A 26,703-nucleotide genomic window follows, 5' to 3' on the forward strand; every position below is an offset into this window, starting at 1 on the left:
GTAAGGTCAATTAGGAAATTGTTTCTGTCTCTTTAATATTTGTCTCAGTGCAACCTAAGGCAACAGAAGTGATTGTATTACATGATTTACTGGCAAGAGTATACACTTTTTGAAGGCCTCCAAAAACATGGGCATACTTCCTTCCTTTTCCAGATTGAACAGTTTATTTCTTTGAAATTCTGCCATCATCATCATTATTATTTTTCTACCTCTTTATGAAGTTCACTTACTCATTTTTTCTTTGTAAAAATGAAACCTGTATTCATCCATATGTAGGAGTTCACCATTATTCTGACCTTTATGCGTGAAGTATAAAAGCATGTAGTCCGCACTCTGAACTTTGTGATAGTAGTGACAATGTAAATTTTCTTGCTTTGATGTTAAAATATACTGTATAATGTAATAAATTTTGCCTCTAGACCTTAGATGAATTTATACTACTAGCAAGTGAATATACAGTTCAGTTTTGTTTTTCATAATAAATTTTGTCAAATCCTTTTATACCATGTAGTAATCTGTAGAGTAGTTGTCACAAAAATACGAGTGTATGGTAATCCTGAGATGTGAAAAATGATTAACTCTCTATTAAAATGAGCACCATCTAAATAAAATATTCGTGTTAAGTTTTCAGTGCTTGTGTTCTATGGATATACATTATGCCATGAACATTATAAATTCTAGAATTCCTTCTTAACAAGTTCTGATTCAAGTCAGTCTGGAAAGTGTTTCAAATACATTTCTGAGGCTGTGGAGCTCAGCTGAAGCTAGAGCTGTATATTCCAGCAAGGGAAAGCTAGAGATATTCAAAGATTCTGCTTTCTGTTTTCTAATAAGACGATTCCCCTCTTTGATAATGTCAATAACTTGTAGTGCTCTTAATGATCGATTTCCAAAGTGATAGCTATGAAAAAATCTTCAGTTTAAAGCAGTGTATTTCTTTGAGGATATGTGATAAATTTGACCTATGTTTATAATAAATGTGACCTGGATCATTTATATGTGTAACTGAGAGAGATTTAGTACTGTCTCTGCAACAGTCAATACTTCACCATAGTTGTACAAAAGTAGAGCTTTAACAACATAACAAATGTATGATAGTGATATTGTCTTTTTGAAGAACAGTTTTACTGTCAGCTGTTGTGTTACATTGAGAATTGTTTTTATTGTAAATATTTTTATTTTTTAAATTTAAATTTGTGATTAATATACTGTACATATATTTTTTCTTAAGTAGAATGGTACAAAGATGAAAGATCTGTTTTCACATTTGTTTTATTTTACTCACATTTTAGCTTACTTTATTTTTTTGTATGTACTGTAATTGAATATCATTTAAGACTAAAATGTAGCAGTATAAGTGTGTGTGGCTCAGTTTTTCTGTTGTAACTAAGAAAAAAATCTAAAACTACAATCCATACACTGTACATAATGAAAAGAGTAAAGATTTTTTTAAAATACTCATCTTGTTTTACTATGTTCTTATTATGAATTTAAAATAATCCTAAGAATTTAGAGCATTGTGACTATCACAGTTTTTAAATAACAGCCATGTCAAAGTCAGGGTAATGTGAGAAAATCTTTCATAGTTAAAACAAGCATTTTTTAGCCTCCTGAAACCAGTTACATAGATAATTTAGTCAAAAGTTTATTCAAAGTACATCTTCTTGTTTTAAAAAATAATAATTCATCCTTTTTCAGGGTGATGATTGGTGGGAGTATGGAAATTAAATAATATTTATTATTTGTGAATCATGAAGCCCAGTTTCCATTTTGTAGGTAAAGAAAATTTTATCAGTATTTAACATGCTGAACAAATTACATTTTTTTTTTCTTATATGTAGTTGGGTCAGCTAGAGCAGGGCCTAGCCAACTTCCAGAGCATGCGCCAATCCCTTCACAACAACAGCAGCAGCAGCAACAACAGCAGCAGCAGCAGAATGGAAGTATTACAGATATTTCTCCAGCACAACAAGGAAAAAAGGAATTTGGTCTCCCATGTATGTATAGTGTTTTTTTTTTTTTTGTTTTTTTTTTTATATGAGTAAAAGCTATAAGGAATACTGATAAGTGTAATATACTTTTGGCAAATAATAATGTTGTCTGTGTATAAAGGGAGTGAAAGGATTTTAAAGATATATTGCACCGTCTGCCCTATGAAAACAGTCCTGCAAAGCTGAAACAACTCCTTCTGGCTACACCGTGATCTTTTTTGATAGTTGGCTTGGACAGTTAAGGCACTATTCTCTATTCAAGATCAGGAAAACTGAGATGTGGTCAGGGATGGCTTTGTAAGCATCACAAGTGTTTGTAAACACAAGGTCCAGGTTATTCTCTTGGAATGTTCATGTGTTGGTAAACGTTGATGGGAACTGTCTAGTTCATGTGATTATAGTCTCCAGCCACAATAATAGCACCACTAGTAAGAGTTCTCTAAAGTAAATTTAGAGCTTTTTTAGAAATAACTTCTGGGGGTTTGTAAGTGGTCAGAATAAAAATAATGGTAAACTCTTGTGGCAAGTAAAAAACATGGTACTTTTAAAGTAAGGCATTCCAGCACTGGAGAGCAGTGAGTTGACTGAGCTGCAGTTTTTCTTCACCATTCATTGTTCACATAAACACCTTACTGGTTGCTGAACCAACTCTGTCCATAAGGAAGTGGTCAGTCCATCCAGCTGAATGGCTGTGTCAGGAATGTTGTTGTGCAGTCACATTTTAGTAAAGAAAATGGAATAGTCCTTCATTTTACGCTGTGATATCCGTTGAAGTTTAAGGTCATCCTACATGTTGTCCATTGCAACATTTAAAGGCAAAATATAAGGGAGTGCAGGCCTGAATGATTTTTTTTGTTTTTACATTGTGATAGGGACACCAGCTCATTTACCTCACTTCTGTTTCAGTTCATGTTGTTTATGGAGGAAGCGGATCTTTCTTTTAATAACCAATTTCTGGGAAGCCGGCACAGTCCACAGCTGAAACAACATTTAACACATTTGTACACCAAATTCTTTGGATCTGGAGCAGCCCCAGCATCTACGTGTGCTGCTATCTTACCAGGACCTTTATTTTTAAGGATTGATGGACATCACAGAAGTTAATTCTTACCATAAGTTAATTAATTTATTTGCAAAAGTAGGTTGATCACAAAGTTTATTATCTCTGTTAGTGAAGTATTTATAGCTAGGTTGTAAATTAATGAAAGTCCCCAATCAAAGAGTAAATCACCAGGACCGAGAAGCCTGTGAAATTCGTAGATATTCAATGGCAGGAAATCTATGCATCAGTAGTGCATTATACCAACTAGTGTTGAGCAGGGTTATTTACTAAAGTTTTTTTTTTTCTATTATTTGCTTGGTTTGCTGGTGACTTGGTTCATTGAACTTTTCACTGAAAATTCAGTAAGCGGCTGGTTTAGATGAACTTACACAGCACTCCATAATGCTTTGCAAGGCAAGCTTGACATCACAGAGCTGTAGCAGCCATTTTGGATTTGGATGTCACTACCCCATCTGTTTTACCTTCCCAATTTGTATTTCACGCACACCTGCAGAATGGCATGATCTACTATATGTACATGAAAATAATTTACAGCATACACACAGCATGTGTAATATTACCACCCACTTTCTACTCCAGCTCATATTACGCTGATCCCTTGCATCACAGGCTCTGTGTGTTAGTCTTAGTGATAAGGGCTCAGTAAATGCATAGAGAGATAAAGGACTCTGAATAGAATTTTTGTCTTGGAGAGGCACGATTGCGCAGTAGTTAGCACTCCCTCTCACAGCTCAAGTCTCATTTTTGGCCACAATATTAGGTCCAAAATAGTTGACAGATATTCACCTAGCCCTCAGGCACATTTAATAGACCATTGCACCCATTATAATCCACTCAAGACTAGTTCAGGTTCTCCATCCCCATTTACTTCAGTGTCATTTAGCTAAAATGGCAAACTTGAGGCTAAGAGATTTCAGTAGGGATTCGCTCATTTCTAATACCAAAAATAACTTATGACAGTCTGGAAGGATTTGTAATGCCATGCTTAAACATTTCTTTTTAAACTGTTACACTACTCTTCGTAAGAATATTCTTAATATTTTGAAAGTTTAAGATCAGGTAAAATAAAGGTGGATCTAGATGTCCTTCGAAAATCCTATACTGTGGTAACTTGCATTTGGAAGTCCTGCAAAAACACCTAAATGAGCCTTATTTCATGAGGAATGTGCAAAAGAACCTCTGTGACAACCATGGATCACCATATCACTCTTGGTACCGCCAATATTCATGTGCTTATCACTGTAATATAAGTTGAATAGCATGGATAAGAGTATGCTTTAAAAGATATCTTGTAAAAAAAAAAATCTTTTCAGCTTATGTTAAGCATGAAAAAAATTGGAGGACACTGTAATTCTTTTGCACAATTAATTTTCCAGACAGATTACTTAAAAATGTATATTTTGGACTACAGTGTAAAAAAAAAAAAAAAGTGCTACATCAGAAAAAATGTCTTCATTGCTTAACATGACTTGCTGTTGTTGAAGGTAGTATAAATTTAGTATCACACCGAAGCAATCTGAAGAGCTCAACAATCTCTCTGTTTATGGGTTAAAGTAGAAACAAGCATCTAAGTTCCATCATGGTTACAATGTTGAACGTTTAGGAATAGCTACCTAAGGATGAACCAAAGTGAAGAAATGTTGTGTTTTTGAATGCTACAAATAGAATCTCGATCTCAACCTAGTAGATGTGCAAGAGTAGAAGTAATTTGTTCTATGATACTGTTAAAATACCTGGGGCAGCCACTGCAAAGAACAGGCAAAAAGTGTTCAAAGAACATTTGAGAGGCTAGTTAAAGCTTACTAGATATACAATATATAGTTGCAGTCATTGTTACTAAAACATTTGGCACCACTTATTAGATAAAACAATTCACTTAAGGTACTTTTAACTGCAGTGATATTTGAGTTTACGTGAAATAATCTATTTTTTTGTTTTATGCATGTTTTTGCTTGGCTTCATTAATTATTGGAATTCAGAAATTATTTCTATATTTTTTGTATTTGTCTTTTCAGATGTTAAAGCTTTTAGGACAGTACAATAATAAGACTAATACTGAAAAGATGACTTAAACAACAACAATATTTATTTATATAGCACATTTTCATACAAAAAAAATGTAGCTCAAAGTGCTTTACAAAATGGAGAATAGAAAAATAGAAGACACAGTAAGGTGAACATTAATTAACCTAGAATAAGTAAGGCCCGATGGCCAGGGTGGACAGAAAAAACAAAAAAAAACCTCCAGATGGCTGGAGAAAAAAAATAAAATCTGTAGGGAATCCAGACCATGAGACCGCCCAGTCCCCTCTGGGCAATCTACCTAACATAAATGAAACAGTCTTCTTTGTATTTAGGGTTCTCATGGAAGGACTTGATGATGATGGTCACGTAGACTTCTGTCTTTCAGTCCATCAATGTTGGAGCATCATGATGCTTTGAGTAGGTCACAAAGAAACCGGAAAAATAAACAGAAGATAGAGTTGGGGTCAGTACGGATTTTAGAGCCACTAAGAATAGTTATTATGATGAATTGAACATACAGAGTATCAGGATTAAGTTAAAGTGAATTTCACCCTTTCCAACATACTTCTCATCGTTAATACTACCTGAGCCTGTGTAACACTCAATACGTTTGTATGTGTTAATTTTTTTCCCTTCTTTCCTAAGTAAGTTCCAAAGTATATATAAAATAAATTTCCAAATTATCAAATTAACGGGGAAACAATTGTACTGAGACTATATATTAACAAAGAAATTAGCATCTCTAAATTTGGCAGATAACAGTGTGCGAGGCGAAGGCTGTTTGTGTATTTGTGAGGGGTGCCTTTTTCTGGGATTATTTCCTGACTTGAACCCTATGCTGCTAGAATAACCCCTGAACAGGATAAGCAGTTTAAAATATTTGTTAATGTTGCCACAGCTAGCTATGTGTCTAATATATCAAGGATGTGTTTTGAGATTTAATAATTTTCTTTGGGTTTTGTGCATTGACGCAGGTTCTGTTGAACTGTACTGTTTCTATTTAAAATTAAAAGTTTCTTTTTTTCTTCAGCCCGTAGAAAATCTAACTGCGTAAAAGAAGTTGAAAAGTTACAGGAGAAGAGGGAGCGGCGACGATTGCAGCAACAAGAAATCCGAGAAAAGAGAGCACAGGTATACTTCTGGAATTATACTTCAGAGATGAGGTTAAATTTATTTGTTTAATCAAGAATTAAGTGTATCGATAGTAAATAAAGTAGAAAGCAGAATTCACTAAAATTAATTTGCATTTTAAATGGGTGAGAAAACATAATCACTGTTGATCAAACCCTTGTTTCATACTGAATTGATCCGCTTTTTCAAAGACCTTCCTTTTTTATAAAATATTTCCTATAGGCTTTAAAATGGAATTAAATAAATCACTGTAAAATCTTCAATTTTCAAGAGTATCATTGTAGAGTTCCTGACAGTTTTACATGTTTTCTCAGTGAGATATTGGGTCAGTTGAGCTATTAATTAAATAAATTCTCTTAAAGAATTAAACCTAAAAATGGCTTTTTATGTTACCTCATGCAGCTGATAGTGACAGCTGATAAAAAAAAAAAATAATTTAATCTATTTTTTAATGAATTATGGAGATAACAAATTTTATATTAAAACCAGTAACCGCGCACTGCACGATAACTTGCGGTGAATACACTCGACTTGAGCATTCGTTTGCTCAGAGGTTGATGCGCTTGCTGCTTTCTGAGCAGCTCTTCTTTTCTTCACCATGGCAGCCCGCTTCTTCTCATCTTTCGTCGGCATCTTTTTGCATTAAAACTGATTAAGTCAGTGTTTATGTTGCAATTAATTAGTATGGTTCCTTAATTTTTCACTTAAGCTGGCACTTAAGTCTTCAATCTGCCTCAAGAATGATTTAAGATATGAAGAGGTAGGGGAAGTGTCTGCAAAGGCGGTAGGGAGCTAGGGATGAGAATGGCACTCATACGCATGCTCTGCACAGCCGCCTTGCTGGCCGCTGCCGAGAGTTGATTCTAAAATAAAATAAAAAGAGGAATAACCTTGGAGGTCAATCATCATCCTGAAAGCAGATAGTAGACGTCACATAGTATATATGTACCATATTTCGGGTCAAACAGTTTGCGAGCTACAGGTGATTTAAAATCCTGGACAGACAAATGGAGAGCCATGGTAGCAAATTATATAAGAAGATGGCTGTCTACAGAGACCAATACTGGACTGCAGAAAAAAATATCTACTCAGTACATGGAAAAAAAAAAATGTAATTTTACTCTGGCAACATAAAGCACTTGTCCAGTCATCCAGTAACATGAGAACCACCCGCTTTTTTTTTTTTTTTGTCCAGATATTGTAGATATTTGATAGATACTTCGAGGCAGTGCAAGCAGTGACACAGAGGAAACACGTTGACCCAATGAACAAAGTTACCCTATGACCTTCAAAGAGCAAAATATACCACTTTTATAGGCAACTATGGTAAAGCAAGCAACAATTACTGATTTAAGTAGAGTAGGAAATTAAATGAGTAGAATCAGTGTGTTTCTGTTATTTAAATTATTAACATGTTTGGATGTTTAATGAATTATTAACAGGTGAAATTAGTAGAATCAGTGTGCTTCTGTTATATAAAATTATTAACAGGTTTGGATGTTTAATAGATTATTAACAGGTTTGGATATTTGCATTTTAAGACTATAAAAGTGTCTCTTATCTAATTAATTAGGCTATCCTGATACTTGGTCATTCTATATTAAATTTCACCTTATACCTTTTCATTAAAGTGTATTTTTTGAAGTTGGTCTGACCTGCAGACATCTGACTGAATTGCAAACTTCATGGTGTTGCTAATCAATATTATTGTTAAATTTAAAGGTACATGTTTATTTTTAAATTGCTAATTTTATTATTTAAAATATAGATTATTGTTTAAATAGAAACCTAGGTACAGAAACCACATAATGTGTACTCAGAAATACGTTCAACAGAAAATCATTTCTTTTTTGTTTAGGAGGTTGATGCAACAAATCCCAACTATGAGATAATGTTCATGATCAGAGAATTTCGGGCAAGTCTTGACTACAGACCGTTAACTACTGCTGATCTTGTAAGTTCCTAAGCCACAATGACTATAAGCATTCAGAAGATATTTTTTATAGTTTAGATTTGAAGCTTAATCATATCTAATGTCACAAATGAGGTTTAGCATGTGATTATATTTTTGTTTTAATAAGTGCATTTTTGATTTAAACAAAACATTACAATTACTTAATTCAAAATGTCAGTGTTCATTTTCAGAAACAAAGTATTGAATTGCAGATTGGTGAAAGAGTAAAACTATATCCTTGTATTACAGGAATACAAACTTACCAAAAGGAGTATTGAAAAAACAATAAGAAAAGCTCAGTATATTAGATTTAAATTATGGGTTTAATGGTTTAGGAATTACTTTCCTTTTGCTTCATTGTTTTGTTGTTAGTTGTGAAAGAAGTAGAAAGTAACCCAGAGTGGTAGTCGTGTAATTAACAGTACTTTTAAATAGTCTTTAATATGTGGGATATTTGAGTTAATTACATATTAAAGAAATACATATGAAAGTAATATTGATATAAGGCAGTGTGCTTTAAATTTCTTTTAGACTCACTATAAGTTGATGGTTTTAAATTTACATACCGTAATTATCTGTCTGATATATTCATTTTACAAGTGTATCTTATGTGTTTGTAAAGAGAATAAAAAATCTCTTGGTTAATCTTATTTGCTTATTCTGTGTAAAAAAGGTTATGTTAGTGTAGTGCATGGAATAAAATTACACAATGCTTTAAATGTGTTGTTCATAAATGCTATGTACTATTATACTAGAATTTTGTAAAACATAGCATTACTATGTTACATATAAAATGTTACTTATAAAATATTGTATGCTTTATGTTTTCTTTCAATGTTAATATATATTCTATCAGTGATGCATCTATCTAAGAAACTAAATTGTTGACTTCAAAATCAAAGGAATGTTGCACTTTTGCAATATGAAAAAATATTTTCATATGAAGTTATATACTGTAAGCTAGGTTTGATTTAACAAAAATATACCTTGTTCCTTCTCCCAGAAAATCAATATGTTAAATTATAAGCAGAACTGTTTTAATGTTAATATCGTTGGTTAATTAAATCAACTTTAATCTTTATATTAAGTAGCAAAACAGCAACTTTTTTTTCGCAAAGCACATATTAACATGATACAATTATGAACTTCTTTCCAAGATATTACACATTGTCAAAAAATAGTCATTAGTATTTCTTGTACAAAAATAATACATATTTATCTATCAGATGCAAAATTAGTAGCTTATATATTTTTATATGATATTCAAAGATTGTTAAAATTTGTAAAGCTGCAATTTTGGTATATACTTTTTACCATGCAATATTTTATATTCAGAAGAAGTCCTTTCATTAGTATCTAAATATGAATTTTTTGTTTAGAGGAATTGATACACATACAGTGGGTATGGAAAGTATTCAGACTCCCTTCAATTTTTCACTCTTTGTTATATTGCAGCCATTTGCTAAAATCATTTAATTTTTTCCCTCATTAATGTACACACAGCACCCCATATTGACAGACAAAAAAAAATAATTTTTGAAATTGTTGCAGAAGTATTAAAAAAGAAAAACTGAAATATCACATGGTCCTAAGTATTCAGACCCTTTGCTCAGTATTTAGTAGAAGCACCCTTTGGAGCTAATACAGCCATGAGTCTTCTCAGGAAAGATGCAACAAGTTTTTCACACCTGGATTTGGGGATCCTCTCCAGTTCTGTCAGGTTGGATGGTAAACGTTGGTGGACAGCCATTTCTCCAGAGATGCTCAATTGGGTTTAAGAACATTCAAGAACAGTCACAGAGTTGTTGTGAAGCCACTCCATTATTTTAGCTGTGTGCTTAGTGTCATTGTCTTGTTGGAAGGTAAACCTTCGGCCCAGTCTGAGGTCCTTAGCACTCTGGAAAAGGTTTTTGTCCAGGATATCCCTGTACTTGGCCGCATTCATCTTTCCCTCGATTGCAACTAGTCATCCTGTCCCTGCAGCTGAAAAACACCCCCACAGCATGATGCTGCCACCTCCATGCTTCACTGTGGGGACTGTATTGGACAAGTGCTGAGCAGTGCCTGGTTGTCTCCACACAAACCGCTTAGAATTAAGGCCAAAAAGTTCTATCTTGGTCTCATCAGACCAGAGAATCTTATTTCTCACCATCTCAGAGTCCATAAGGTGTCTTTTAGCAAACTCCAAGATAGAACTTTTTGGCCTTAATTGGACGACTAATGGCTGTATTAGCTCAAAAGGGTGCTTCTACTAAATACTGAACAAAGGGTCTGAATACTTAGGACCATGTGATAGTTCAGTTTTTCTTTTTAATAAATCTGCAACAATTTCAAAAACTCTTTTTTTTGTCTGTCAATATGGGGTGCTGTGTGTACATTAATGAGGGAAAAAATTAATTTAAATGATTTTAGCAAATTGCTGCAATATAACAAAGAGTGAAAATTTGAAGGGGGTCTGAATACTTTCCATACCCACCATAATAATTTATGTTAGAGAACTACAGTGTTTGTTAATTCACTCAACAAAGTATAACCAAATGCTAAAGTAACTAGGTATATCCATCTGAAATACTAATTAATGGGACAAGCAATGAGAGGTCCTCACAAATTAAAAGTAAGTATTCCTCTCAGTTTGTCTTTACCCATATAGTCAACAGATGAGGAAAACTGAAAAGCTAGAGAAACTAGATTTTGACTTTGAAGAAAGCTGACACAAATCAGTGTCATATACCAGCAAATATAAACACCTCTTTACCTTAATGAAAGTTTTGAACTTTTCTCATACAGTAAAATGTTTAGTTTACAAAAAATTCCCAGCTGAATTTATCAAAATTGCAGAGTGTGACAATCATTTATTGAATAAAGGTTTGAGGGCTGAATATGGAGTATGTGAAGGTTGACTCTTGTAGGTAGTTTATTCCTGAGATATACTGTACTTTAGCTCCCCTCCATTGTGAATTTGAATAAGATGGTTTGATGATAGATGAATGTTGGAAGGTCTGAAATTTGCACTTGAAAAAGTGACACCAGAGACAGTAGCGTGTAGTTGTTATTGTTGTATTGCTGAATGTGGAAACATGAATGGTGTTCAGGATGGCAGATAACTAAGTGAAAATATTTAAACAGTGGTGCCACACAAGTCAAGATTTGCTGGATGCTGTATTGACATTGAAGGAGGTTGTGACTGGAACAACAGGTAAAGGGCAACAGGTACCAGCAGCCATACCATCTGCATATCACCACAGGTCATCCACCTGAAAATTTAAGCAAACATGTTCGGGCCCGGACAGTAGTTAGATGGGAAACCATTTAGGAAAAGCTTGAGTTGCTGCTGGAAGAGGTGTTGTTGAGGCCAGCAGGGGGTGCTTAGCCTATGGCCTGAACGTGAATCCCAATGCCCCAGTGCAGTGATGGGGACACTGTGCTGTAAAAATGACGCTGTCCATTGGATGAAACGTAACAAGATATCCTGACTCTTTGTGGTCATAAAAGATCCCTGGACATCCTTCATAAAGATCAGGGTGTATACCAATGTCCTTGCTAAATTGCCTTCCATGGCTTAGTCACTCTGTCCCCCGATCATCCCCTGTCTCTCTCACTACTCCACCATTTCATGTGTGTTGAGAAGACTTGCGCAAAAATTACATCATCCAGGTGGATGCTACACAATAGTGGTGGTTGAAGTTGCTCCCCACTAACTTACATAGCGCTTTAAGTAGCGAGAAAAGCACTATATAAATGTAAAGAATTACTATTATTAACTGATGTGGCGAAGTTTGAAGGCCATTAAGAGTAAGAAAAACTATTGTAGGGTTTCAGGTGTTCATTTTGTAGAGGATTTCAGAATAAAGCTTTTATGTTCAGCACTTCAATTTAGAGTAGTATTTAATTTGTTAATCAATACAGCACCACTTGAGGAAATGCTGCAGTAGTACTGAATTGTTCCAATATTGGCATTTCCCTTTAGTCATTTGTCTTAAATAAAGTACAAGGTACACTGGTTTTAAATTGAGTTGATATACTGTGTTATAAATTATTAACATTTAGACAAAACTGTTAAAGTTCTTATTTTGTCTATTGCTTTTTGTTTGCACTTTATGTTGCAGTCATACGGCAAGTAACTGAGGCAGGATAAAAAGTACATCTAATGGCTAGCTGATGCTTTATGATTCCCAGCTATATTCTGCACTTCAAAGAAGTTAATCTGCAATATTTATGTTAATGTTAACATAATATTTATGCTATGTTAATAGAAATTAAAATACATTTAATTAGTTTCTTTAGGACAAAATAAATTTCCAGCTGAGTGTATACATTTCTGTGGTTTTAGTCACTAAATTTAAACTAAATCTAAATTTCTCTCACTTTATATAACATTGTAAAGTGTAGTTTAGTGTGAATTTAATGAATTTAAGAAAATATGTTAAAAAATTGTTAAATTTTATAATTATGTAAAATTATGTCTGTTTTAACATAATCAGCTTACTCTTTCTAAACATCTACATTTGTCTTAATTTGGTTTGTTTTTACAGATTGAAGAACACAGAATATGTGTATGTGTCAGAAAGCGTCCTCTTAATAAGAAAGGTAATGAAGAATATGATTTATTTCTGATTATGTGCTACGAAGTAAGTACTTAACACTGTATTTCATGTTAAGTGTTACTTTTCTTTTGGGGAAAGGAAATGCTACAATAAGCCATTGTAAAATATTTGATACTAGTTAAAAATATTTTTGTTCCTGATTCACATTAAAAACATTTTTTGAAGGTACCATTCTTTTAAACATTATATTTTCATGTATTGAGTATAAAAAAAATCAATATGGTTAACTGTATATCTCTTATCTTAAACAAAATGTGGGCAAATGGTCCACTATAGTTCTCAATAGAAGTATTTTAAAATTTTGCATCATTATTAATGTAAATTAAACATTACTGGTAATTAGCACATAACATAGATGTCATAACTCCCATTCTTTCTTTAGTTAAGTGCAGTAAGTAGACTGCAAGTTTCACACTCTTCATTTGCAAATAGCATTTGCAAACCACTTCTCACTCTTGAAAAGCGTGTGTTTTTTCATGAATCCTCAAATTAAGTGATAAGTTGACACAAGAAAGTTAATTTAACTGTCCCAGGCTTGGTCTTGCACTTGCCTTTATGTAGGTGTATGTATATATATTTATGTTTGTTTCTTCATCTATACTAATAAAAGGCAAAGCCCTCACTGACTCATCACTAATTCTCCAACTTCCCATGTAGGTAGAAAGCTGAAATTTGGCAGGCTTATTCCTTACAGCTTTCTTACAAAAGTTAAGCAGGTTTCATTTTGAAATTCTACATGTAACGGTCATAACGGTCGACAACGTCTGCCATGTTGAACTTTCTTATTTATGACCCCATCTTTACGAAATTTGGTAGGTGTCTTCCCTGCGCTAACCAAAACCGATGTACGTACTTATTTCGGTGGTATGACGCCACTGTCTGCCGCCATATTGAATTTTCAAAACGTCACTAATTCTCCAACTTCCCTTGTAGGTAGAAGGCTGAAATTTGGGAGGCCCATTCCTTACAGCTTATTTACAAAAGTTAAGCAGGTTTCATTTCGAAATTCTGCGCGTAACGGTCAACAACGTCCGCCATATTGGACTTTCTTATTCATGGCCCCATCTTCACGAAATTTGGTAGGCGGCTTCCATGCGCTAACCGAAACCAATGTACATACTTATTTCGATGGTATGACGCCACTGTCAGCTGCCATATTGAACTTTCCAACATCACTAATTCTCCAACTTCCCGTGTAGGTAGAAGGCTGAAATTTGGTACTTATTTCGTGGTATGATGCCACTGTCGGCCGCCATATTGAACTTTTAATGGAAACCGATGTACGTACTTATTTCGTTGGTATGACACCACTGTCGGCCGCTATATTAAACTTTCCAATGTCACTAATTCTCCAACTTCCCATGTAGGCAGAAGGCTGAAATTTGGCAGGCTCATTCCTTACAGCTTACTTACAAAAGTTAAGCAGGTTTCATTTCGAAATTCTACGCGTAACGGTTATAACGGTCAACAATGTCCGCCATGTTGAACTTTCTTATTTATGGCCCCATCTTCACGAAATTTGGTAGGCGGCTTCCCTGCGCTAACCGAAACCAATGTATGTACTTATTTCGGTGGTATGATGCCACTGTCGGCCGCCATATTGAACTTTCCAACGGTCTTTGTTACTTATGGGCCCATCTTCAAGAAATTTGGTACGCGGGTTCCCAACGCTAACTGAATCCTACTTACGTACATATATACATCCTCCCACGTTGTTGGCTGCCTGCCTATATAAGGCCATCCGTCGCTCCGGTCTCTACATTCCCTCCCTTGCTTCGCCACGGGATTCACGTCTCCCTGCTGATAACTACAGCCTTTTTATTTAATCCATGGCTTCTCCGCTGTTTTATTGTTTGTTTATTGTGATTATAGTTATTGTGTAGGTATTTTAGACTTACTTTACATTGTTCAGGTACCCATTTCCTTTATCGTTCCAACCGTACCCCCATTAACATGTCTATCGAGGTGATCACCATCGATCAAAGAACTGTCACTTACTGAGTGGTCTCCATGCCCGGAGATGGCACCTACCTTTTCCATTCTCTGTGTTACATATTGCACGGACATATCAAGCTCACTCTTGATATCTGGAGGAACATTGTGTCTTATGTATTGAATGACTGGGACAGGTTCAAGGTGTGGACTGATGACGGCACAGGAGATAATTATTCTACACAGGAGCACTAGAAGAGTGAAATGCTTAAGCCTTTCACCTATGGTTCTGCATGTGAGTTGATGGCTGCCACTGAATTGTTCGGTTGTCGCTTTCAAGTGTACCGAAATGACCAAATATTTTACAGCTTTCGACAACCGCCAATGCCTCTTAAACATCTTAGATTGACAGGTGACGATTTCAGTAGTGGACACCTTGATGTTTATGAATGTTTAAACTCTCAAAAGCTTGATGTGAAGTTATTGATGAAAACAGTTGTATACTTACAACGCTTGACAGACGCCGAATGTCTCTTCAACACAAGTCCTACAAATACTGTCGTAATTGAAACAAACCAAGAAGCTCAAACCGATTATGACAGCAGCAATCCAAGCGTTGAGATTTGAAACAAGATTACTGTTCACATGGCCAACTGTACGTTGCATGCTCAAGAGTAAGCTCAGCGCACAGCTTGGTCATATTACCACCGGAGGGCCGAACTCACAATGTGGTATACAAAGAGATCCTTAACAAATAATTATTGGTATATTTTCCCTCAGTTTAAAAAGGTTTAATTTTCTTCTTAATCAAAATTTTAAGGCAGTACTTCGCCGCTGCGAAGCGCGGGTATTTTGCTAGTAAATAATATATTGTGTACATATTAAAACAAAAGTTACCTGCAGTTTGCTGTCTGAGGACATCATATTTCAAGGGTTTTAAATACATTTCTGCTAAAATATATTGGCATAATACTGAATTTATGTGAGTGGTATTTTGAAAATGATATCTTATCAGTTATAAAATTTATTTCTAGTTTATACCATGTTATAGTTAATGTTTTTTTAAATGACATACTCAATATCTAAAAATTAAGCAACAATTTTTAATATAATTATTGCATAATTTGCAGATTTCTTGTATTAAAAAAAATCACCTACCGTTTAGACCCGTTCATTTCTAAAAATAAATGCATCTTTATTCATATAAACAGTGTAATTCATTCACAGAAATGTAAATTCTGAAAGAAAAGTATCTTGGTTTTATTTGCATTTTTTGAACACATACTTATATTGTGATGCATGATGAATTTACGGTCAGTTAAATTAAAATAGCAGAAAATTTATAGAAACTGGGCACAGTTTATATATCGAACAATTAAACGTCAACATTTTTCTAAAGGCCATATCACTTTACATGATGTTTCCAATGATTTTCAGTTGTAGATTTCATTAACATTATCTTTGTGAGTTTGGGGGAATATTGCAATTAGGGAATCCATTCCTGGACTCCCGATTACCGGGAGCCTGGGATTCCCAGACGTTTCCCATTTCCGCATTCCCGGGAATGAAACTGCTGGGATTCCCGGCTGAACGGGAACAGCCAAGCTCGCATATATAGCGTGTAAAAATCGATCAAAAAATAACAAGAGTTATAGTTGAAAATAATTAAGTGGTACGGTTTTTTGGCCAATGGTGCAGTATGTTGCTCATTAATTCAGTCAACAACAGACCAGCAGCAGTCAGTCTCCCGGCTCACATTAAGACTGAGCACAGTGGACTGGGAGGTGTCTGCACTCTGCAGCTCACGAATGCCGGGATAGGCAATTACGGGGTCCAATACAGAAGGCACTTTTTGATCTGGAGCAACAGTTACACTTAATTGACGCCGACTTCACAGTTATCAGTGAAATGGTGTCCAGTTTGGAACCATTGAAGCTTGTAGTTAATGCACTGTGCAGGTGTGAAACAAATCTGATCAGCGCAGATGTGGCTCTGAAGTTCTGCATTGTCCAGCTACAGAAGCAGAGCTCAGAACTTGCAAAGACACTGGCAAATGTTCTTGAGTCTAGAATAAACAACAGACGAGGATTGCATACTGCTGTTCTCCAGTATCTACATACAGCTTCTGTACGAAAGACGGCTACAGACATGTTCTCGATACCGTCTAATGACGTCATCCAAAAATTTGTTTGTCGTTTGGTAACACGACTTAAACAGACTGACAGCAGTAGTTCTGCTGCAACATTCACAACACCGGAAAAAGGTGGCACCATTGCTGCAGCTTACACTTCATCAGACAACAGCTTTGAACAGCAACTTAAAATTGCAATGCATCAATCTGTTGCATCTGCATTATCTGTGCCAAGAAACTTGCCATCACAGAATGATGACAAGAAACTGGATGCATGAGTAAAAGTTGAAATGGCGGTGTTTCAGAGCAACGGCAAGCACAGGTGTTGTTTAGAACAAGTATATCAGTATCTGATGACTGTGCCGCCTACTCAGTGGGCAGAGCGTGCTTTCTCAGTGGCTGGCGTACTCTGCACGAAGGTGTGCTCTCGCCTGGCCTACCGCATGCTTGACACGTTGTGCTTTCTACGCTCTTATTACCGTAACTAACTAGATACATGTACTTATATGACAGCATGAATATACTGAAGTAGTTTCATTAAAAATAAGTGTCTCTCGTTTTAAAACTGTTCATATGTGAGATGCCCGTGAACTGTGTCATTCCCGGGAATGGATAAACCCATCCAGGAATGGATTCCCTAATTGCAATATCCAACTATTCTGTAACTTACCCTGATAAAATCCAGCAGGTTTGATTTTTGCCTTGCATCATAGAGATGGGCTTGATGTGCATGATAGTTGACAACCCATGAGTGTTCATCTGGAAGTACAATGCATATAATGCAGAAATAAGGAGTAAAGAATGTTGGTGCTTTGGACCTTGCAGTTAGCAGAGGTGGTCATCTGTTTGATGTCTCATTTTTATGCACCACGATAGAATGGAATAAAGAAAAAAAGGTGACAAGATTGTAGCTGAACTTACCATACCTGTAAATCCTTGGCACAGGGAACTGGCTCCATCAGGTTGCATATTATTTTGGCTTGTGGAGCTTTGGAAATGTGAACAACATGCAGTCACATAATTTTAACATCCCTAGCAATTTCTAGTCATCTAAATCCACATACTCAGGAATGAAGATAACTGTAATTGGCATGTTTGACATTCCCTACAACTAGAAGTCATTTTACCTGACATCTGCTTATATCTTCAACAAAATACTGGCTTTTATCCTAAAACCTGAAGATATAAAGGGTAATGTTAACAGGCAATTCTGAATTTTTATTCAGTCTTGTTATTCACTCTCTCTTTCTGTTTGTAAATACTATTTATAAAATGAAAATAGTAATTGGAGGATTTATTGAGGTACAAAAATTATTTATATTGAAATGCAGTGTAGCATCATTGTAATATATAACATAAGTAAATCCATTTACATAGTCATTAATGTCCAAATACCAGCACATAGCAGTGAAATTGTTTGTCTGTGTTTTTCAGAGTATTTTCATTGAAGCTGTAAGATCAGAATATTTGTGTTCCGATAAACACTACAAATCAAATTTTATTTTGTCTTATTGAAGAAAGGGATAACCTTTTTTTATTACATTTGCTTTTAGAAACCACTGTAAAGGATCTTGATGTTATTACCATCCCCAGTAAAGATGTTGTAATGGTACATGAGCCAAAACAAAAGGTGGATTTGACAAGATACCTGGAAAATCAAACTTTCCGCTTTGATTATGCCTTTGATGATTCAGCAACAAATGAAATGGTTTACAGGTATCATCTTATATGAAATGTATTATTTTTCTGTAATATCACCTAATGTTTACTGGTTAGCGTTTTGAACATAAATAATGACTATGAAAGGCAGTTTTGCTGACTTCAATGATGTTCTGCTCCTGTACAGTAAGGAAATGTTCCTTGTGCAAATATAATTTAATGCATAATTGTGACTCAGTTTTATTTTATTTCAAAGTTAAGCCAAATGGTATCTGATCTATTGCAATAGTTTTTGACAGTATGTATTTATGAAACAGATGGTTGTTTATTTCAGTATAGTTTAGAAAATAATTAGGGTGAATGTTCTTTTTTAGCAATAAAAATCTTTTAAATGTACAGTCCCTTTAAATATATTTTACAAGCCTTCATATTATTAATAATAATTGTACACGATTGTTTTTTATTAACTGACTAGGTGAAATACCCAGCATTGCCCAGGAGGAAAATAAAGTTTTTTTTTTAATTGTTTGAGAAAGACATAATAAAAAAAAACAACTTTAAAAATTAAAAATAAATTAACAAACGATAAACCTGGGTTTGTTTCCTGGATCCTCCCTGCGTGAAGTTTGCATGTTCTCCCCGTGTCTGCATGGGTTTTCTGCGGTGGGCTGGTGCCCTGCCCGGGGTTTGTTTCCTGCCTTGCGCCCTGTGTTGGCTGGAATTGGCTCCAGCAGACACCGTGACCCTGTAGTTAGGATATAGTGGGTTGGATGATGGATGGATGGATGGATAAAGACTCACTAATGTCCTTGTCTTGCGGTCTTGTATGTATGTTATCATCTAGTTGATGCTCGGAACCGACCAACTCTATTTAATTTGAAAAACAACAGGGGCGTGGTGCTGCTCAAAGATAAGGAATGCTGGCAGTCGCCTGGTATTTACTAACTGTGTACAGCACGAGATCCTAGAAAGTATTTGAAACGTCAGAACTACTCTTGGCATCTCTCTGCTAGAAGGATTCATGTTGCCGAAGTGCTCGCATCATTTGTGCATTAGCAGCTAAGCGACTGTCTTTCATAAGAGGGTTTCCTTTTGCCGGTGTACTGGCCTTGCTTGCGTATCCTCGGAGCTGGAGCCCACACCCTCCACTCTACGTCTCACTTCCGGGCCAGACAAACACGCACACACTTCCACGCATAGAACTGTACCTAATTTCAAAAGCAACAGTGGCGCAGTGGAGCTCAAACATAAAGAATGCTGGCAGTTGCCTCCAGTTTACCCTCTGGTGGTCATTCCAAGTGTCAACTGGATGATAACATGCATACAAGACCGCAAGATATGGGAGGGGGTGGGTTAAGGCTGATTTCACCCTACAGTATTTTTAGTCGACCAATGAGGAAGTTTCATGAAAATTGCTCCAGCCGTTAGGATGTGATGCTGGAACATACATACACACGGTTTGACTTTTTTATATATATATACACTGTATATATACATATATATATACACTGTATATATACATATATATATATATATATATATATATATATATATATATATATACACACTGTATATATATATATATATATATATATATATATATATATATATATACAGTGTGTATATATATATACACTGTGTATATATATATATATATAGTGTATGTATATATATATATATATAGTATGTATAGATGTGTATTTTCTTAGTACTGTATGTTGAAATTGCTTCTTTAATGTACATGTCCAGGAATTAGTCAAATTTTTCATCCACAATAATGAAGTGGTCCAGTAATGCTTCGGGATTAAACATAGCAAAGGCTTTTGATGCTTCTTACACATGCAACAAGTGAGAGAGAAATAAAATTTGTGCTTTTCTCAGTACATATTCTTCCAAACACTAGTAACTGAAAAAGTTTGGCCAGTCGTTATTTATCTCTGATTGTATTTTTTTTTTCACTCTTGTTTTCCAGGTTTACAGCCCGACCTTTAGTGGAAACTATATTTGAGAAAGGAATGGCAACTTGTTTTGCTTATGGGCAAACAGGAAGTGGCAAAACACATGTTAGTAACATTTGCTGTTAATGTTTGTAGTAAAGTATTAGTTTCTTGTTATGAAGCCACAGTAATTATTCCCTCTCCTTAAGCAATGTTATTGTATATTTGAATTTTAAATTTCTTTTAAATTGTCATCAATGTCTAAAATCTTTAAAAATATTTAAGGTTCTCTTGAAAATTTATTTTTCTGTGCATTTCAGTTTTATTCAGGTTCACATAATTTGACTAACATTTAGAAAGAAGCATTGAGATAAATACATTTTATATCTATCTTGTATGTAAAAGTTTATTAATTACACAGGAAACTTATTTTCAGATAATTAAGCACAGTCTGAAATCAAATACCTCACTCTCTACTGCTGAAATACACAATGCAGTTTACCACAGCGCTTCATGGTAGGCAGAATGTAGTATAGTGATTCCTGAATTCATGCTGGACAGTTAGATTTTTTTGTTTCAGCCAATCAGATTATTTTACCATGCTCTTGTCTTTTATCATCAAGTATCCTTTTTTGACGTATAGGTAAATTACAATAGTTTCTTTTTCTCACAAGAGGCTCCAATTTCACTATGTCTTCAAAACATGGTAAATCTGTTGCAAATGTTTTCGTGTTTTACACAAAAAATATATCTGCAATCAAAGTGTATAGTTCTTTTAGAGTGATCTCTGGATTCTCTGTTGCTTCACAGACAAAATTCCTACTTGACCTTTTTCTCTGTAGTTAAGACTGATTCCCTTAGGCATTGACAGCTTTGAGGCCTTTCATAATAACCTGTTTTATTTCCTTTGAAATTCACACAGATTCAACTTTAAAATAACCATATTGTAACTAATCTGAGTCATATCTGAAGATTCATAACAGTGCTTTGATATTTTGTAAATTAACTATGCAATCTGTAAACGTGTTTTACCTGGGCTTTGCATCACAAGTAATTGTGATGTTGAGAGTTGTTGAGCATTTATTGAAGTTACTCTGAAAACTCTTTAACTGATGAATATTTAGCTTGGTATTTCTTTACTATGTTTAAATGTTTTAAGGGCTGTCTTTGTTTTATGATAAATCAAAGACAGAATAATTGTTATTTAACATAAACGAAAAGCTGGTCTTTTCTAATTTCTGGCAAATAAACTTGTTGATCTATGTATCTTAGTGAAAGCAGAGGGCAAACCCAGACATTTAAAGTTCATGATTTCTTTTTTTTCCCACAAGACAATGGGTGGTGATTTTTCAGGAAAGAACCAGGATTGTTCTAAAGGAATATATGCATTAGCCGGTAAGGACACTTTTTTTTCTTCAGAAACCAAAGGTCATTTTCAGCTGTTTTTATTCCACTTTTTCTACTTCTAATTACATAAATGTTTCATGTCTTTCTGCATAGCACGGGATGTGTTTTTAATGCAGAAGAAACCAAACTATAAGAAGCTAGATCTTCAAGTATATGCAACATTTTTTGAAATTTACAGTGGCAAGGTAGGCATATAGTTAAATTATATGTTAGGCTGCTGGAATGATCTAGCATTCTGTAATAGAGATTGACTGGATGTGGCGTTCTAAGTGATGACTTCTTGTTCCCCTAATGTCTGTATGTGTTTCTTGTTTTGTTTTCTGGTATTCCATGTTCCTCCCACGTGTCAAAGACATCCTTTTTAGGTTATCTGGTGAGTCTAAATTGGCTCAGTTGACGGTGGAGTGATAGGTGGTTAGTACGTGATTAATGAAATGGATTAGAGCCTGTTCAGATTTGATGTATACCTTGCTCCTGATGCACCTTCAATCTCCCATGGGAATAAATTGGGTGGAAAGGGTTGATAATGTTGTGTATAGTGATTTCCACACAGAGTAACAGTAACTTGTCATATTAAAGGTGTTTGATCTGTTGAATCGAAAAACCAAGTTAAGGGTTCTGGAGGATGGAAAGCAGCAGGTTCAAGTGGTCGGATTGCAGGAACGTGAAGTGAAATGTACAGAGGATGTCTTAAAACTGATTGAGATAGGAAACAGCTGCAGGTAAATATTAACATATCATATTACTTGATATTTAACATCTCTTTTTGGTTACAAAGTGTCACAAGGCCATGTTGATCATTTTTTTTGAGTGTCAAAATAAGTATTGCCATATGTTGTACTGCTGTTGAATGATGATGATATTTTTGTTATAAAATTTATTTAAAACCATTTTTGAACATTATTTAACAAATAATTATAAAACTATTTACATTTCATACTTCTACTTTGCTATTACTTATGTTAAAAGTGATAAAAAACATGCTGCTCCTCTGTCTGGAGATGATACTGTTTAGTGGATGCAGTGGATTCTCCATGATTGACAGGAGCCTGCTCAGCATCCTGTGCTCTGTCATGGATGTCAAACTGCCTAGATCCATGCCTACAACAGAGCCTGCCTTCCTCACCAGTTTATCCAGGCGTGAGGCGTCCTTCTTCTTTATGCTGCCTCCCCAGCACATTTCTGCGTAGATGTGGGCAGTTGCCACAACCGTCTGATAGAACATCTGCAGCATCTTATTGCAGATGTTGAAGGATGCCAGCCTTCTAATGAAGTATATTCGGCTCTGTCCTCTCTTGCATCTAACCGAGTTAAAGCAAAGCGATATGTAAGCTGTGCAGATCAGATGGTAATTATTATTGTAACACAATAAATTTGAGAAATCATTTATCTGGATGTTACCCATAAACGTAGTCTTGGTAGACATCCAGTCCATCTACACTTCAGATGGCGGGTGGACCCTACACCTTTGTTGAATACGAGGGCTTTTGTCAGATTTTATAAGTTTTGGAACTGCGGTATTCTATACCAAACAAGTGAAGTTATTGTAACAAGGCTTTAGGAACATCTTAAGCAAAGAATCTCCATGTTTCACAGGTAAGTGGAGAGAGTAGCCCTAACTTGCAACAGCTGAACATCCAGGGCAGCAGATTCCTATGTGACAATCACATGGCACTGCATTAAAATTGACTGTATTGCAGACAAGCATGCTGCATGCTAGTCAAAACGGGAGCAACCATTGTTGTTCCAAAAACCTTTCTAGCATTTCCAATGAATGTTTCATTGCGTGACTGCAACAATGACAAGTTTGTGTGTTGGCAAGTCCAATAAATGGTGCTCTTTAAGCATGTGGCTAGTTGTACTGCTAGTGTGGAAAAAGTTTGTAACATGCCTCACCCATTAAAGAAAGTGGGCAACTGTTGGATTTTCAGAGCAGCCTGCAATACTAAAGTAAGCTTGTGCACAAAGCATCAGACATGAATATGTCAATAAGCTGCACCGTACGAATCACATTAGTGGTGTCATCAGTCATGATAGCCGGATCTTTTTTTAATATTCCTTTTATTCAGTGCAACTGTTAAAAAGCATCTCTCATTTTAAAATGCTTCCTTTTGTCTGAGGTGGAAGTGTAAAGACACATTTTCAAAAACTTATTAATATGACTGTTATATGTGAACAACTCTATGTGTAACTTTTAGACTTATAGAAAAACACAAGTCTTCTGCTGTACATATCTTTAATTTTGACTAATTCAAGATTATTTTAAATGTCCAATAGAGGAATAAGTTTAGTTGAAGGATGTCTACATGGAAATTCATAACACAATAATAGGTTATTGAATAACATTTAGTACTTAAGCAATATTTGATTATTTTTAAAAAATATTATTTGCAAGATGATGTAGATGTTTTTATAAAGTAGATACCATTGCATTGTATTAAAACAAGGTGCCCCACATAATATGTGTGGACTCTAATGTGGCGATACATATGTTAAATAAATTATGGTGGTTTGAAAGAGTTGCAGTGCTGTGAAAGAATTTTCTTTTTTAAAAAGAATTGGTATTTTGTTCCACATCTTTGAAATACTGATGCTAAGTGTTCATTACTAATGAAGTGTTTCTTCTTAAATGTCATTCCATGCATATGTTATGAACTCACAGTGTAGACACCCTTCAAATAAAGCGTAACTGAAATTTGCCATATTATACATTAATGTTCTTTATGCATGGTTAAGTAATCTCTAAAAGCCACTGCTTAGAATACATCAGTGCATGCTAATTCAGTCAAAATAAAATCAATATTGTATCAGGATATTGTGAATCAAAATCTAATCAAATCAGGATATCCGTGCCAATACCCAACTAATAATCATCAAAGAAGAAAAAGGAAAGCATAATAAGGTAGTGTTTGGTACTAAGCTGCACACGATTGTTGCCTCTTCTCAATAACTTTAGTACTAATTCTGTTACCATCACTGAGATGGAAAAACTGAGACATGCACTAAAAGAAAATAAAACCCAATAATGATCTTGTTTATTCAATAATGAATGATTCACAGCCATACTTTCAGAAGAATTACTTTCCCACTGTTACGGCCGTAGAAAACAGCCTCACAAAGTAAGTTTCTAACATCACATTCACTACTCCAATGTTCCAGATCATTTTCTAATGTGCGGTGCCATATCATACATCTCTCTCTGTAATTTCCCCCATATCTTATGAAAAGCTTCATCTATCCAATGCCCCAGGAGTCCCTGCCTGCCTTCATGAACTTTCCCAGACTTGTAAAGTGTACTGTAAATGTTCCAGGGGTTTGTGAAATGCAGAGCTCAGTATACCTGTATGACATTTCGCTGTCACTCCCCCATTCTGCCTTGCCTGTCTTCCGGCTGATATGCTGACTACTACAGTACGGTTTGCATCCCTATCCACCTGTATAGTGATACTATAATTTTGCTTAAAATTCATATATATGTGTCCTCATCCACACTTGGGGCAGTGATCTTTATGTGCATGCTGATTTGCATGAATGCTTTGATATTACCTCATGTGGAGTGGTGGGGAAATGTATGAATCTGTGGATTACCTTACACAATGTAAGGGCATTCACAGTTTGGTGTAGAATTTGAGAAATGGTTAGATATGACGTACCCAAATTATCTGTATGGTAAAGTTGCAATTTACACATAGCATTGCCAACACTTTTGTTTTGGCAAAAAGTGCGTGGCTTTTTTTACATACAGTCATGGGCGAAATTATTGGCAACCCTGGAATTTTCCCAGAAAATGCACCATTTCTCCAGAAAATTGTTGCAATTAAAAATGTTTTGGTATACACATGTTTATTTCCTTCATGTGCATTGGAACAACACAAAAAACAGACAAAAAAAGCTAAATCTGACATGTCAACAGAACTCCAAAAATGGGCCAGACGAAATTATTATTGTGGGTAAATTGTTTTATTTCAAGCATATGATGCTCGTTTGAACTCGCCTGTGTCAAGAAACAGGTGCTGGCAATATAGCAGTCACACCTGAAGCCAGTTAAAATAAAGAAAAGTTGACTCAACCTTTCTGTTGTGTGCCTGAGTGTGCCACACTAAGTATGAAGAATAGATAGAGCAGAGAATTGTCTGAGAACTTCAGAGCAAAAATTGTGGAAAAATATCAACAATCTCAAGGCTACAAGTCCATCTCCAGAGATCTTCATGTTCCTTTGTCCACTGTGCGCAACATAATCAAAAAGTTCACAACACATGGCACTGTAGCTAATCTTCTTGGGCGTGGACGGAAGAGAATACTTGATAAAAGACTGCAACGAAGGATAGTCCGAATGGTGGATAAACAGCCCCAATCAACTTCAAAACATATTCAAGCTGTTCTGCAGACTCAGGGTGCAACAGTGTCAGCTCGAACTATCCTTCAACATCTGAACGAAATGAAACGCTATGGCATGAGAGCCAGGATTACCCCACTGCTGACATAGCACCATTAAAATGCCAGACTGGAGTTTGCCAAAATGTACTTGAGGAAGCCAAAATCCTTCTGGGCGAACGTCTTGTGGACAAATGAGACCAAGGTAGAGCTTTTTGGTAAAGCTCATCATTCTACTGTTTACAGAAAATGGAATGAGGCCTATGAAGATAAGAACACAGTATTTATAGTCAAACATGGTGGAGTTCCTAAGATGTTTTGGGGATGTTTTGCTGCCTCTGGCACTGGATGCCTTGACAGTGTGCAAGGCATCATGAAATCTGAATACCAAAAGATATTGGGGCGCAATGTAGGGCCCAGTGTCAGAAAGATGGGTCTGTGTCAGAGGTCATGGGTGTTCCAGCAGGACAATGACCCCAAACATTCCTCTAAGAG

The 26,703-nt window shown here is 35.4% G+C and overlaps 1 protein-coding gene across 3 annotated transcripts in view; it reads left to right on the forward strand.

The window, feature by feature from the left end:
- The window catches only part of kif2a (kinesin family member 2A), a 146,304-nt gene that overhangs the window by 77,023 nt on the left and 42,578 nt on the right, over positions 1 to 26,703 (forward strand). For all 3 annotated transcript variants that reach the window (XM_039758702.1, XM_039758703.1, XM_039758704.1), the window contains exons 5-13: positions 1,842 to 1,997; positions 6,110 to 6,210; positions 8,069 to 8,164; positions 12,697 to 12,751; positions 18,385 to 18,547; positions 20,463 to 20,553; positions 21,759 to 21,822; positions 21,928 to 22,019; positions 22,414 to 22,556. In XM_039758702.1, the coding sequence (XP_039614636.1) occupies positions 1,842 to 1,997; positions 6,110 to 6,210; positions 8,069 to 8,164; positions 12,697 to 12,751; positions 18,385 to 18,547; positions 20,463 to 20,553; positions 21,759 to 21,822; positions 21,928 to 22,019; positions 22,414 to 22,556 (961 nt within the window). The remainder of the gene's footprint in view (positions 1 to 1,841; positions 1,998 to 6,109; positions 6,211 to 8,068; positions 8,165 to 12,696; positions 12,752 to 18,384; positions 18,548 to 20,462; positions 20,554 to 21,758; positions 21,823 to 21,927; positions 22,020 to 22,413; positions 22,557 to 26,703) is intronic.

Source organism: Polypterus senegalus, chromosome 7, assembly GCF_016835505.1.
Source record: "Polypterus senegalus isolate Bchr_013 chromosome 7, ASM1683550v1, whole genome shotgun sequence".
Classification (NCBI taxonomy): Eukaryota; Metazoa; Chordata; class Cladistia; order Polypteriformes; family Polypteridae; genus Polypterus; species Polypterus senegalus.